Here is a 15,253-nt window from a genome sequence, read left to right as displayed (position 1 = left end):
CTCCCAAAGAAATAACATAATTCTCTCAACTATCTTTAAGCCTGTTCTTGATCCCAGAGTTCTTTGTTCCCAACCATATGAAAATATTCCTTGGTTCTTACATCTCTCCGTAGGAAGAAGACTCCAAGCTCTTCTAAGCTTTACTTGCACATCAAGATCCTTCATGCTCTCTTCTGTAATGATGATTCTTCTTATTCTATCCACCTGAACTTCATTCTTCATTCTCTTCAGTGCACTTTACATATATTGCACAGGATTGCATGGAGGAAAGCTATATGAATTAAGATCAGAAATTTCTGGATAGCAATAGTTCATAATTTGAATGGGGAGATAATAAAAATATTATGTTGATAATTTGTACTAACAATAAAGAAGAGAAGTCAAAAAACAGATAGGAACCAAGAGACAAGAGACAGGAGAGGTTGTACCATTCTGGTACTTAACAGTTACAGGTTGATTCATGATTCTCATTCCACATTCGAACACTGAAGTTCAGTTACAACATACTTCTTATTGAAATCACTGGGTAGGCTAGCCCTTACAACTTATTTCTAGAATTATAAAAAGCAACTAAAAGGCTCCTATATCTAATTACTTAGGTATTTAAAACAGAATTTCATCATTGATACACTGCCAAATTGGAAAACCTATTTAATGACACCAGAGTCAAGTTGAACCAAAAAAGTGTGGATGCCCAAAACTTACGCTAGGAAAAAACATTATGTGATTAAAACCAAGGTTCAAAGTTCCTGATACACCCCTACAGGGGGTGTTTCGGAGTCTGACCTGGTTCAGAGGGTAGACGGGGCCTTAAACCAACCCCTCTGAACCATGCCAAATTTTTATACATTCATTTGTAGTGAATGAAACTGGGAACCATGCTAAATTTTCTTATTGTCATGTATGTTTATCTATTCTTATTTATTTGCAGTGGTTTGAGACCATACTTTCAACTGCCATGAGGAAGAAATCTGGAGAAGAAAGGCAACTCCTCAGTTCAAGATTTGGCCTCCAATGTTCTCAACCACTCATCTGCTTTGCCCTTTGTACTGGAGCTTCTTCAGATCCTGTGGTAACTTGTTGTTTCTAACCAGTTTTCTTTATAATCAAACTGTGGCTGAATCACAACCAAAAAAAAATTATAAGGAATAATAATAGGAATTTTGTTAATGATAAGGCAGTAGCTCTCTATTATCCAGAAAAGGGATAGCATGATAAATAGAAACAGAATTTAGCTACATCATCAAATTACAACTCTGCTACCAGTCCTTGTTTGTTCCATGATAGAAAATCCCCAGTAATATCTAACCTAGCTAAAGAATCTGCAGAGCTCTTCATTCATACTCAAAAGACATTTAATGATTGAAGACCATTTGGTATCATTGCAGTTTTCTAATATAACTCTGAACTCGGCTGAAATTCGATTGTTTTGTGTAAGTATTTATGTAGTTAGCCCAATTTTGAGTTAATATCCTCTTTGCAGATGTCCATGGGGTGTCCCGTTACAACCCAACTAGGAGTCTAATTTGGTAATTTCCAGTACGTAAAGGTGATTTCAGTAATTACACCTATACCATGGAATTTACCAAAACCCCTTGTTGAAGCATTTCTTGCCTACTGATGGGCTTGCTACATATTTCTTTGTGGGCATCATGTAAATGATCTGATCTCAATTTGATTATATTGTTCTCCAAGTGCAAATGAATCCTACTAATGCCATTCAGAGTGTAAAAGGCACAATTGGAGGCAATTTCAGTAGATACATAGGGTGTGCATTATTAGTGCATAATTACTCAAAAAAAAAAAACTCTGATTAACCATGTAGTTATTGGTTACCAAAATGTCATCTTGATTGACTTGGACCTTACCACAGAACTGTTCCTCTTGTTATTAATTCATAATGGCTTAGCTATAGCCAGAATAACCACCATCTTTCTTTTTCTTTGATAAGGAGTTGAATTCACACAGGTTGTGAATTGTCAAATATACCAGCTCCCAAAGTGAAAAACTCTCTAATTCAACTTTTGCAAGATTGTAATATGCATGGTGCAGAGTTCCCCATGTAGTTGCTTTTGTTGTTATTGTTGTTCTTGAACCCTGTGTGGTTTTCCAGTCTTGGCTACCTTGCCACTAGGGGTGCAAATGGATCGGATCATGATCCAATCTGATCCAAAGTCTGGTCCTATTTTGTTGGATTCAGATATCCCTATTTCGGATCATTTATTTATTTATAAATATGTTATTTTATATTGCATTTTTGTACATTTTTATAAAATTTTTATAAAAAAAAACATGTATATATATGGTAGAAATACTTGTATTTTTTTGTTTTTCATTATTTAAGCTGTTATATTTTCTTTTCCTTTTAATAATTTATTAGCTTTTTAATGAAATCAGATCAGATTCGGAATCGGATATCCGACATCCTCATCAGATTCAAATTCAAATCAGTATTTATGAGATCAGATCGGATCTATAGTGTATTGGATCTTATTCGAATATACCTTGATTCAAATCTGATATGATCCGTTTGCATCCCTACTCCCACCTAGCAAAATCAAGTGCCTTGAGCCAATGGGTTTCTCGTACTAACATCTTTTGCATCTTGCAGTTAAAAGTCTACACTGCAAAAAATATCAAGGAGGAGCTAGAAATAGCCAAGAAGGAGTTTCTTCAAGCTAATGTAATGGTGAAGAAGTCAAGAAATGTCTTTCTACCCAAACTGCTAGATAGGTTCGCTAAAGAGGCCTCCATCACCTCAGATGATCTTCTCAAGTGGGTTTCCCTGAATGTCGATAAGAAGCTCCATGATTCCATTCGTAAATGCACTGATTGTAAAACAAAGAGGAAAACATCACAGATTGTAGAGTGGTTACCTTACAATACAAGGTTCCGTTACATCTTCTCAAAGGACTTAATGGAGAAACCATGGTGGGTATAAACTTTTTGTGTTGAGCTGATTGAGCTGTCTTTGCTGGGGGGGGAGAAAATCAAATACTAGAACTTGTTACGGACCTGCAATCCTTCAATGTATAGATTTTATTCAATCTGCATGGTTCTACTCTGTACTTAAACCTGACTGTAGTGTTTTAACGGAACACATACGACATGAATCACATGTTAGATATCATAGGCCATCTTCTCAGACCTCCCAAAGGATTCACACAAATCTATTGCTGTTCCTAGGGCTCAGTTTGGAAAGAGTACAAATCAAATATTTAGAGTGCAAAATCTTGTATTTTTGTATTATTTTGTAAGCATTTGGAATATACATATATTTATATTTGTACTCTTTCCAAACTGAGTCTAATGTGCACTAGTATAACATCATCCCGAACTAAAATTAACATAATAACAAGTTTTGTAAAAACAAAAATAATGTGGGTGATTTTGACCATTATTTTATTTATTCACCACATTGAAACAATCTTCCATGGGAAATTTTGATTTAGGGCCTAAAATGACTATCTGTTGCAGTGCAGACCTGTGTAGCCCATGAATCCAAAAAATAAAAATAAAAATAAGCACACAATCAATGCTCACCTATCATGGTTCAAGAAAAATCAGCCGTGAACAAACAGCCCCTTTTGTATTGTATTGTTCAGAAAAAAATAAAATAAAAATGAACTACCCTTTTCTAAGCCTGGATATACTACTCACACGATTGTGTTACTTGTGTATGACTTACTACCTAATCAATCACAATTCACAAGTGAACACGCCTGTGCACTAGCATGTTGGCTTCATGTGTACAAAACGAGACTGGATCTGTTCTTCACACATGGCATCTCACAGGTGCCTCACACACACATCTCATCATGCATTGGGAACATCTCCCGTACTAATTAGTTATTATTTACGGGAGATGTTCCTAATGCACGGCGGATGTGCCTGTGAGGCGCCCATTTGTGAGGAGCAGATCCCGTCACATACAAAACACTAGTGTGTTCATTCATGATTGTTACATGGCAAGTGATACACAAAAGTGTGAGCAACAAATCCTACCTAGGTGCTCCTTTTCACCCTTAGATATATGTATGCAACTATGCATCATTAAATGTATGTATGTATTTTTGCATTGTTCGTTGCAAGCATTTATATATGTATGCATGTATGTTGTCAATACTCAAATTTTGCTTAATCCCGTTGTCCTACATTTTTATCCCCACTTTCAAGACCCCAAAATTTGAAAGGTAACTAAATCTGAAATTTCTAAAATTCCTTTTCTTTTTCAGCAATGTCCACATGCCAAATACTTGATCAAACCATGCTCGTAAATTCATAACACCAAAATGCCTAAAATTCACCTTCAATTTCCAACAAAATCACATCATTTTCAACAATCCCAATTAACAAGAACGGCAAAAGTCAATATATGATACTATATGGGCATTGATATCTAAATTAGGGACCGGATCTAGTAGGCACATCAAAGTAAGCACGTTAAGTGACCACTTGATAAATATTTTGACAACTATCGAAAGTGGGCATTAATCTTTTTCAAGGGTGGCGTGAGGGTATTTTAAGGGATAGGTGTCAAAAAAATTTTCAAGTGCTCATTGAACGTGCTTACAACTTCATGCCTACCTCATCCAAACCCTCCAAATTAGACACAACCCCTATATTTAAGATATTAAAACTTGAATGTATATCAAATTTCACAATCAAGCTCCAATAATCCATCATTCATCATACCAATATTTCTTTTAACAGGTCCAATCAATGCAATATTTAAAGCTATTATTTGTAAAATCAAATCCAACACATTCGTCACCTTGAAGACATTAGTGTATGATTATCCATCAAATCTTAACTTCAAATTATAATAATCAACCATAAAATTGCCAATATTCAATTCATGCAACCTTGGATGAACAAAACTAAAATGACTAATATCAACAAATTCTTTACCAAATCTGATTTTTTACATGATTCAACATCTTAACTTATGCCAGCATGCTAAATTTCAGCTAAAAGTCCCATTGTTTAACCATTTGATCATAAAAAATTTCAATCCAATGTTTACAACAAAATCACATCAAAATCTACAATTCAAATAACCAAACCCCACCCATGGAGTTTGAAAAACCTTAAAATGATCTACCCATCTAATTTCGGCCATAAATTCCTTTATTTCCTTTTACAACAAGCAATGTTTCTTTTCAAGCTATCCCGTTGGTTAATCAACTATAAGCTAGGACGGTAATCTCAACCAAATCTTAAATCAATACCTCTAATCAAAAAGTCTATTCATTCCATCGTAATCTATACGTTCAAAAATATCTACCCACCAAATTTCATCACAAGACTTCCTTTTTGGACCCACTATCAACCAATATTTCATTTTAGTAAACCTTATTGATTGTTTACTTACTGTTCAACATATGCGGTGCCTAACAATGCCTAGATGTCAAACAACAGTAAAAAACATTTATCAATTACTCTTCTCATTTTCAAGATAAATCCCGTACAAAAATTTATCCAATAAATGGTCAAAGTAGCAAACACCACCTTAATTCACCTATTTGATCATCAAACTTGAAAGATTTCATTTTGATGCATTGGATTACATCATCAATTTGTTTGCCTCAATTTGAGACTCCAAGAGTATGGGGCTAAGTCCTCCGGTTGACACCCCCCCCCCCCAAAAAAAAAAAAAATGCACCCCACCTAAAACTTGGAAAAGACTAAAAATCCTTTATGACTAACTCCAATTTACATTCTGTCGACGCCATTGGAATCCCAAAATTCAAGCTTGCCATATTAGCTACACCCTACACTCTTTTTGAACGCACCACCCCCTTGAAACTGAGCCCAAATCGAGGAAAACACTGCATCCAAAATGAAATGTTGACTACAAACATTTTTCATTTTAATCATTAACCATTTGCATGAATAATGTCTTATTGGAACCCTTGTCGTGCTATTGGGCGAGCTTCAGACTTAACTTGCCCTTGTGTCTCTATAAAAGGGACCCAATTTGAGTCCAAAAGAGAGGAGAGATCTCATAGAAGCATTCCAACTTTAAAGAGTTATCATTTTCGTTGTTCTCACAATAAATCACCAAATGTTGAACCCTTAGGGTCTGTTTGATTGCTGAGAAAAATTGGACTGAGAAAGGATGGGATGAGAAATGTTGGGATGAGAAGAGGAAAATTTATTTTCTCAGTTAGTTATAATGTGTTTGTTTGCTGAGAAAATTTTTGTGAGAAAATCCACTTTCTAATGTTTGTTTTGCAAGAAAATTTATAGGAGAAAAATCATGCTAAACTATAAAAATGCATGTAATTTACTTTTATGACAACTTGCACCCCCCCAAATGTTGGGATGACAAAATATAAGGTTTTGCACTCTACATATTTACATTTGTACTCCTTCCAAATTAAGCCTTAGGCTCAGTTTGTTTGCAGTGGTGTAAATGCAAACGAATGTAAATGGTTGAATGCAAATTCAAGTTTATTTTGCTCTTATTTTATTTGTTTGTGGGAAATAAAATAGGAAATGGAGGTCAGGAGGATGACATCAAATAAAAAAAGAATGGAGATAAGAGGGTTATTTGTTTGAGAATTAGGTAAGTAGCAGGATGATATGTCCCCACTAATTGAGAGTGGGGACAAATTTTGCATTAATTCTTGAGATGCAAAATTTGTATTACCAATGAATTTAAATGAGACAATTTTTGTATTCATTATATGGTAATATGGTATAGACCGCCAAAATGGACCGAACCATATATGATACTTTATTTGGGCTTACACGGCCCATCTGGACCGGACCGGAACAAAAACACCCCTATTAGGTATTAGCATCTACACCAAACAAAGAATGATAGGCGGCAAATTTGGGCCCAGAAGCCCAAACCCATCTCTCCTCATTATGCATTAGACCCAGATTTACTTGAAATTCATAATCAATCGAAGCCGTCCAATCAATTGAATTTATGTGGTTGACCAAAACCTAATAGTCCAGATTGATGACAAGTTAAAACGTTTCTCAGTAACTCAGTATTGAGTTGACTATCGAGTCGAATTAACCCCTGACAAGGCACTGCTTAGGTGTTTATCGCCTATAGGTACGGAAGGCATCCGTTCAAGGAGAGAGAGACAGAGGGCGAAAGCAAAAGCGAAACCTGGAGAGAAGAAAAAGTTGAGAAACCAAACTTTGATTCTAATGAATCAAAAGCTTTGAATCGCATTTAACTCGACGGACCAAACGAAGAAGAAGAGTTAAGAAGCAGCTGCTCAGAAACCCTAACACCCCCTACCCTCCCCGATCGTCATCGTCTTCGTCGTGGTATTCAAAGATTGAGAATAAAAGTCGGAGGAAGAGGAGGGAGGGATCATCGACTGTGAAGGATTCGCTGCGAGTTCAGAAGATGAGCAGACTATAGCAACATGTCTACCATAGTGTGCGGCAAGAGATCTTTCTTTGAGGACCTGCCAACAACGACCCTTGTTTCTTCTTTTAAGAGAATCCGTTGCTCCTCTTCTACTTCTCCGATTCGATTCTCTCCCCCTAGGCCCATCTATGCTGCTTTGTCATCGTCTCCTTCGCCGGCCGATTCTACGCCTCTGCTCAATCATCTCAGAGCTATTTTCCCTAGCATGGATGATCAGGTTGCTTATTTGTTCACCTTTGCATTGAACAGCTTCTTCGCCACTAGAGTTGCAAAGAAGAGAAGAGGACCGAGGGTGGTAATGTTGGTCTTCAGAGCTCCTCAAGCAATTGCCCAAAAAATCTTCTTAGCTTTTTCTTTTCTCACCGGGGTCGCACCGCTCACTTAATTTTGGGATCCCGTGTCCCTCTTGTTTCTCATCCCAAAACACTGTTTACCAGTAAACAAACACAAGATAGAAAGAATAATTCGGGAATATTCCCTTTTATCATTCCTTTCTCAACAATCAAACAAACCCTTAGGTTTCAAATTCGCCCCATAAAGATCCATATGCCCCCATAGGCACTTCATAATTTCAATTGGCATTAAGGGAACATAAATACCTCTCCTATTTCATTTGGAAGATCAACTAGAAGCATCTCATAAGTTCAATGACTCATTCAAATGCCATTTAATCATGATTCAGTTGTTGGAAACTATTTGTCAATGTCAAAATCGAAAGGTAAGCCCTCTCATTATTTTTTCTTGCTTCCTATGTTCTTTTTAGATTACCTAGTATCAAATTTGAATAGTTCATTTGCTTATTTTAGTTATGGGTTGCTTGAAGATTTAAAAACTTGGAAAAGTTGCATTCACAACTTCTTATAGACTTGGGTAAAGAGGAATAAATATGAGGGTCTTAAGGAAATTAATACTCGATTCTTAATAACATCACCTCAAATCAAGTTTATAAGGATTTGGAAGCATTTTTTACAAGGTTTTAAAATCTTGACAAATTTCTTGATAGAGTTATTGGAAGTTAAGCCTAAATAATTTTTAAAATTGGGTTATCATTACAACTTATAGAGAGGGGTGCCTAACACCTTCCCCTTCCCAATCCAATTGAACTCAACATCTCTTTGGTATAATGCCTTTTGAATGGGCAAATGAAGTCACTATTTGTCAATATTTCAAAACAAATGTTTGTTTTCTAAATTTAATGTGACGACCTGATTCCTCCAAAAAAATGAGTGGTGATTCTTTATCTTAAGCCGAAAATGAGTTTCCTTGAGCTCACATATGTATCTGCATATATATATGTAGGTCTCTAGGGGGTTATAGCCGAGATTCATGATCAAATTCCATTGCCACAATGATCAAGGGGTTTAGGTATGGGAGTGGGCTTCCCCACGTCGTGTAGTCACATGAACTAAAAAAAGTATGACAAAAATAAATTGAATTTAAAGACAACATTTTATTAAAACATGGTAACTATGTCCTTTTATACATAAATACATTTGATATAGACGTGAAGCCAACCCAAGCCAAAACTATTAGAATTAGGGGTTTAACATCTTGGGTTAACAGTGATTGACAAACAACTGTTAAGAAGAAAAAGTTTGCTTATAAATCAAAATGTATATAATTATGACAAACAATTAGAATGTTTGTCAGTATAAATAAAAGGACTGAAATTGGCCCAATTTTAATAATTGTTTTTGAATGACTTGTCGGGTTTTCAAAAATTGGCCAACCAAACAGAAGATTCATCAATGGTTTTTGAATCATTGTTGTGGCTCTAATGTGGTAAGAAATCGACACTAGTATCAAACATCGCCAAAATCGTTTTCAGTTTTGAAAGACTTAGGGCATGTTTGGTTCACGAGAATAGTAATTTGGAATTGGAACCCAATTCCCATTCTTAATGGAACGGTATTCCCCCATTCGAGGGGATGGTCATTCTCTCCCTTCCCTTGGGAGTGAGAATCCATTTCGGCCCATTCTAATTTTGATTCCGATTCATGTTTGAACCAAACAGGTAGGGGGAATAGACCATTCTGATTCTGATTCCAAATCTAACTGCAAACCATGGGAACACTTATTTGGATCCATTTAGCTTAAATCCTACGGCTTTGGAAAGAGATTACAAATGTTTTACACTAAATCAGGTTCAAAATCCACTCTTATGGCTATTGAAGCTTGTCATCAAACTAGTTGGAACTTCAAAACTTCTTATTGATATTGTGTCTTTACTTGACTTTTTTTGATATCTATTCTCCACTTCAATATCCATTATTAGTTGGATAAGCAATAAAGGCCTTAGAAGCCCCAAATTCCATTCTATGCTTATCATTGCTTATTGGTCTGTTTGATTGTTGAGAAAATAGGTTGAAAAAAGATGGGATGAGAAAATGAAAAAATATTTTCTTAGTTAGTCATACTGTGTTTGCTTATTGAGAAATTTTTTGTAGGAAAGTCTTTTTTCTAATGTTTATTTAGTGAGAAAATCATTGTAAAAAACTATTCAACTATAAATGTACATGCAATTTATTTATATGATGACATGGCATGGGTATGCAACTTGCATCTCCAAAAGTATGACATGTGTTCATAAACTTGGCATGTGGCAAAAGTATGACATGTGCCAACAAACATGTCACCTAGCAAGTTTCTCAAGGTTCCTCTCTTGTCATGTTTAGCTTCCACCAAGCAAGCTTCTCAAGGTTCACTTCCTGTCATGTTTAGTTTATATTCTTCATAGTTATCACCAATATTTTTTTTTAGAGAATAGTCTATGATAAAATGTTTTGACCATAATAACCATTTTGAAGTGTTAAGAACTGAAATTACTTATGGCTTTTATTTTACAATTTATTGAGAATTAGGGCATCCTTCTAAATGTAACTATACAAAACCGCATTGAGAATCAGGGCATTCTTCATGCCACTTTTATTTCCAAAATCTATGTAATCTTAGGTCTGGGACATAAAGACGAAACAATTGTCTTACGTGCATAGCTTCAAATAAGAAATTACCTCTCTCACAATCATTCAATAGACACTCTATATGTAAGTGTGATCTGCATTACCCAAATACTAGGGCTATCCTAGCATAAATGGAAAATAAAATGCAGGTACGTAGGGGATTCTAATGGGTTTTAGTTCCTTGGTTTGGATTTTTGACAAACTAGGTTTTTACAGGAATCTAAACGGGTTTTTAATTAATGGGTTTGGATTTTCCAAATATCTCTATCTAATGATACATTCATTTGTGGGTTTTGAGGTGATTGGACTCATAAAAATACAACCGCTTCATCTCTTTAAGCAGAAGCTTATGCTTGCCTTTAAGGTGTTAGGTTAGCAAAGGCCGTAGGGGTCCTTTGTGGTTGAAAGCGACAACAAAATCATAGTACAGGCTCTGATATCTAAGAATCCCTTGGAAGCTTTTGATGCTTTCTTTCTTTGTAAAGATATTTTGGATGAATGTAAAGACTTGGACTACTCTTTTGCTTTCTATAGGTGGGAGAACAATTTGCTAGTTCACAACTTTGCAAAGAAAGGGCTGTTAGAAATAGGTGTATATACTGAAGCTATACCCCTTTGGCTAGCAAATTGGTTGGTTTCACTACCTTCTTTGTAATCTCTTCTTTGTTCTTAATACAATTGTCTTATTACCAAAAGAAAAAATTACATGAGTGTTATATGTCAATGACCAACTCTCTGAAATCCAAACGTCGATGGGTCTAGAGAAACTGGAATCAGTCAGTGCAAAGCCATTCGAACACCTTTTATAGCCTTGCATTGGGAACATGAAATAAAGCATAGAAGTGCAGAGATGTTCCCTGATGCAAGGCTGTAAAGGCTATTCGGCGGTGTTCGAATGAGCCTTGCACTGACTAAAGCCGGTCTTTGATCTAGATCCTTTCCCTTCCCCTATGGGGTCCACAACTCTTAATTTGTGGGGCCCTCTTGGTCCTCTCACACTTGTCAAACTATTTTTTTTTTAATTACAGGGCAATTGTCTAAAACTCACCATGAGTTTTCAGTATTTCTCTTAAACTCACCACAACTTTTCAAAACGTCTAGGGAACCCCATGTCAGTGAGTTTACTCACATTCCGTTAGTGCATCGTTAATGTTTCTTAACAGAAGTGGCCATGTCAGCACAAATAACAATTTTCATGACCAAATTACCCTTGAATGACGAGTTAGGGGAAAAAGGGTCATTTAGGTTAGGGTTAAACCGAAACTCTCTCTCTCTCTCTCTCTCTCTGCCTCTCTTGCTAAAATTTGGCCACCGCACCACCTTCTCTAGGGTAGTCGCTGCATCACTCTCTCTTACTCAGATCTTGCCACCACCGTAGCATTTTCTCTCTCGTTCTTGAAGGTAACCGCACCACCCTCTACTTGCTCATATCTTGTCACCACACCACCCTCTTCAAATCTTGTTGTTGCACCACCTTCTCTCTCGCTTAGATCTTGAAGGTAGCCGCTGCCACCATCCTCTTTGGACCTTGTCGCCACCGTAGCACATTCTCTCTCACTCAAATCTTGAAGATAGCCATTGCACCACCCTCTCTCTCTCGTTTGAAGATTGTTGCCGCGCAGATCTATTGTTTGAAGATTTGAAAGAAGACAATCAAAATTTTCAAAGATTTTTTAGGTTTTGAAACACTAGTAATTAAGCACGTGTGTTGCATGTATGGATTTTTTTCATATTAATTACTTTAATTTTAGATATATCATAGCTAGGATAGAAATTAGAAATTAATAAAAGTGACAATATGGTTAAAAATAAACTTAAATACTTTTACTAAATGTGCACCTGTAGAAATTTTAAATTACAATAACAATTACTACCTACTACTACTACTACTACTACTACTACTACTACTACTACTACTACTACTACTACTGATGCTACTACTAAATTTTTTATTCCATTTATGTCTTAAACAAAACGAACTTTTATTTTAATAATTATTTTTTATTTAATATGATAATTATATAATATTAGAAATGTTCCAAAATGTCTTTGACAAAACTTCGTACTTTTTTTATCTTTCGTGTTATATCTCTTGTGTTTAAATATTTATTATTCAATCATGATATCATGAATTTCTTTGCGAAGTTGGATCATTGACCCACCATTTAAAAAAGAAAACAGCTTTGCTTTCGGATCAGTTTTAAATTATATATTTCATCTATATAATATTAATAATTTTTACTTATCACACTTAAATTTTGTTTGACATAATTAATATATAATTTTTATATATTATTTTGATTACTTGAACTTTTTTATTATTTTTTTAAATATTTATTATTTAACTATTATATCATCAATTAATCCATTTGACCCAAAACCACTAACCCACGACCCAAAAAGAAAAATAGTTTGATTTATAGGTTGACATTAAAATTTGGATTACATTTCCATTATTGATAAAATTATATCTTATGTATAATATTTATTTTTGTGATTCTTTGTATTTTCTATTTTTAAAAATTTTATTATTTGACTATGACATCATTTCATTTCTAGGTTGATTTTAATTTTGGCATTCCATTTTCATCATTTACAAAAATACTTCTTACATTTCATACTTTTTTTTTGTTAGTATAGTTTTTTTGTATTATATATTTTATTTATTTTAATTTTTATTATTTAATTATAGCATTATTTATTAATGAATTTAACCTCAAGTGGTTGAATTGCTTACCCACCACTAAGAGGGAAGAAAATGGTTTTGTTTTCAAAATATTTATTTTTATATTATTAAAATTAATGTTATGGATTAATTAGTAGAATTTAACGATGAGAGAAATATATCTTAAATATAGGATTTAATAAGAGAATATACCTTAGATATAAGATTTAATGAGAGATAATAGGAAAATAGTTTTACTTCAAATTGGTTTTAAATTTTACATTTCATTTCCATCACTAATAAAAACATTTATTATTTATAATCAATGTTTTTAACTTGTTATTGACTTGCCTAATTGAACCGTTCGAACCGTCACTCGGTCTTGATTTTAGGTTTGTTTCTATTGAACCCCCCTTGGTTAAAAACTGTTTAACTTGGGCAGTTCAACCATTGACCTGATTGACCCAATAAATAAGTTGCATGTTGCACATTTAATTATGTGCAAACTTTTGGAAGCCATAACTTTGCACTCCAATGTCCGATTGAGGTTATCTTTTCTTTTTAGTAACTTTTTAGGATTTATATGTCCCAAGGGCATTGTGCACATTGCCTTACTATTTTTTTTACAAAAAAAACCTTTTTGGCCCCAAATTGTAAATTTTAATATCTTTTATAAATAAAAATTTAAAACGGAACTAAAAAACATATATAATACATATATAATAAATATATGTAAAACATAACAATGATATGTGTAAAACATAATAATATTGATTATTGATAAAATATGCATTTTTACACACACATAGTGTTGATACAGAGTAGTTTGACTTGTTTGACCTTGATAGTCGAACTAGTGACCTGTGGCCGAAAGCAAAAGTGGGTCAGCATCCGGGTCGATTTTTAAAACATTGTTTATCATACTTATTATTATTTAATATGCCAGATATATGATATTAAAAACTTTCCCATTTTTTAATTTTTATATATTTTGTTCATTTTATATATATTTTCTATTTTATTATTTAATTGTGACAACATAGATTAGCCCATTTAACCCAAATGGTTTGATTTCTTACCACCACCTATATGAAAACACTATTTTTTTTCCTGGGTAGATTTTAAAAGTATAAGTTTTTATGTTATTGGAATTGTTAATTTGTTATGTATGTAGAATTTAACAATGAGTAGAAACAAAGAAGCCTTAAATATATGATTCAATAAAGGTGAATGCAAATTAATACCTTAAACGTTGGATTTAATGAGAGATAATTGAATGCATTGAATATCTTAAAATTAACTCTCTTCAACGCATTTTATATCAATAAGTAATTACTCTATTTGTAATTTTTAAAGTACTATAGATTTGCAATGTAATCTTTTTGAATATGGAAAATTCCCATCAAGGGTTCTACAAATTGATGCAAAAAATATTTTTTTTGCAAATTTTTATCTAAGTCTGAAATATTTTTTGAATTTTTGTTGCAATAATCTTCGGATTTAATGTCTAATTTTTGTTTATTTTTTGAAAATTTTTTATAATTTTATTAGTTTGTTTGTAATTTTTGTTTTTTAAATATATAATTAAAAAATATATATTTTTTTAATTTTTGCTTTTTTTAGTTGATATTTTATTTTATTTTATCATTTTATGTATTTTTGTGTAGGTTTTTATTATCTTTTTGAAAATTTTATCGCTTTCTTGTGTTATTACAATTTTCTAATTTTTTCTATAATACATAATTTTGGAATTTTTATCATTTTATGTATATTTGCAATTTCTGTTTTTATCCAATCTTTATATTTTTTGATTTTTTGTCTTTTTCAGTTTTCAATTTTCTTGTTTTTTTTACAGTTTTATTGTTTTGTTATAATTTCCAATGTTTTGTTACAATTTCTGTTTTTTTACATTTTTATATTTTCTACAATCTACAAAATTTTCTGTAATTTTTGTTATTTATTTGCAATTGTTATGTTTTTCTATAGGTGTTTTTTCTATAATTTTTATTTTCTTATTTTGTTTTTCAATTCCTATAGTTTTCCATATTTTTTGTTATAATTTCTGTGTTTTTATGTATTTTATATTTAAAATATTTTTATTTTTTTATAAATTTATAGATATATATTTTTATAATAGATAAAATAATAATATATTAACACTCATTAGTCATTTTAACGTCAAATTGGTGACATTGTGAACTTTAAACATTTCGAAAAATTATGATAAAT

At 33.2% G+C, this 15,253-nt stretch overlaps 1 protein-coding gene across 3 annotated transcripts in view; it reads left to right on the top strand.

Moving 5' to 3' along the window:
- LOC104598490 (electron transporter, putative (Protein of unknown function, DUF547)) overlaps nt 1–3,047 on the top strand; it is a 57,261-nt gene extending 54,214 nt beyond the window's left edge. For all 3 annotated transcript variants that reach the window (XM_010260577.3, XM_010260576.3, XM_088889944.1), the window contains 2 exons: nt 932–1,072; nt 2,612–3,047. In XM_010260577.3, coding sequence (XP_010258879.1) covers nt 932–1,072; nt 2,612–2,941 — 471 coding nt within the window. In that variant the 3' untranslated portion in view covers nt 2,942–3,047. The remainder of the gene's footprint in view (nt 1–931; nt 1,073–2,611) is intronic.
- The last annotated feature ends 12,206 nt before the right edge of the window (nt 3,048–15,253 follow it).

Source organism: Nelumbo nucifera, chromosome 6, assembly GCF_055504915.1.
Source record: "Nelumbo nucifera cultivar China Antique chromosome 6, China Antique-T2T, whole genome shotgun sequence".
Taxonomy (NCBI): domain Eukaryota; kingdom Viridiplantae; phylum Streptophyta; class Magnoliopsida; order Proteales; family Nelumbonaceae; genus Nelumbo; species Nelumbo nucifera.
Note: the sequence above shows the minus strand (reverse complement) of the source record. Positions and strands in the feature narration are given on the sequence as shown.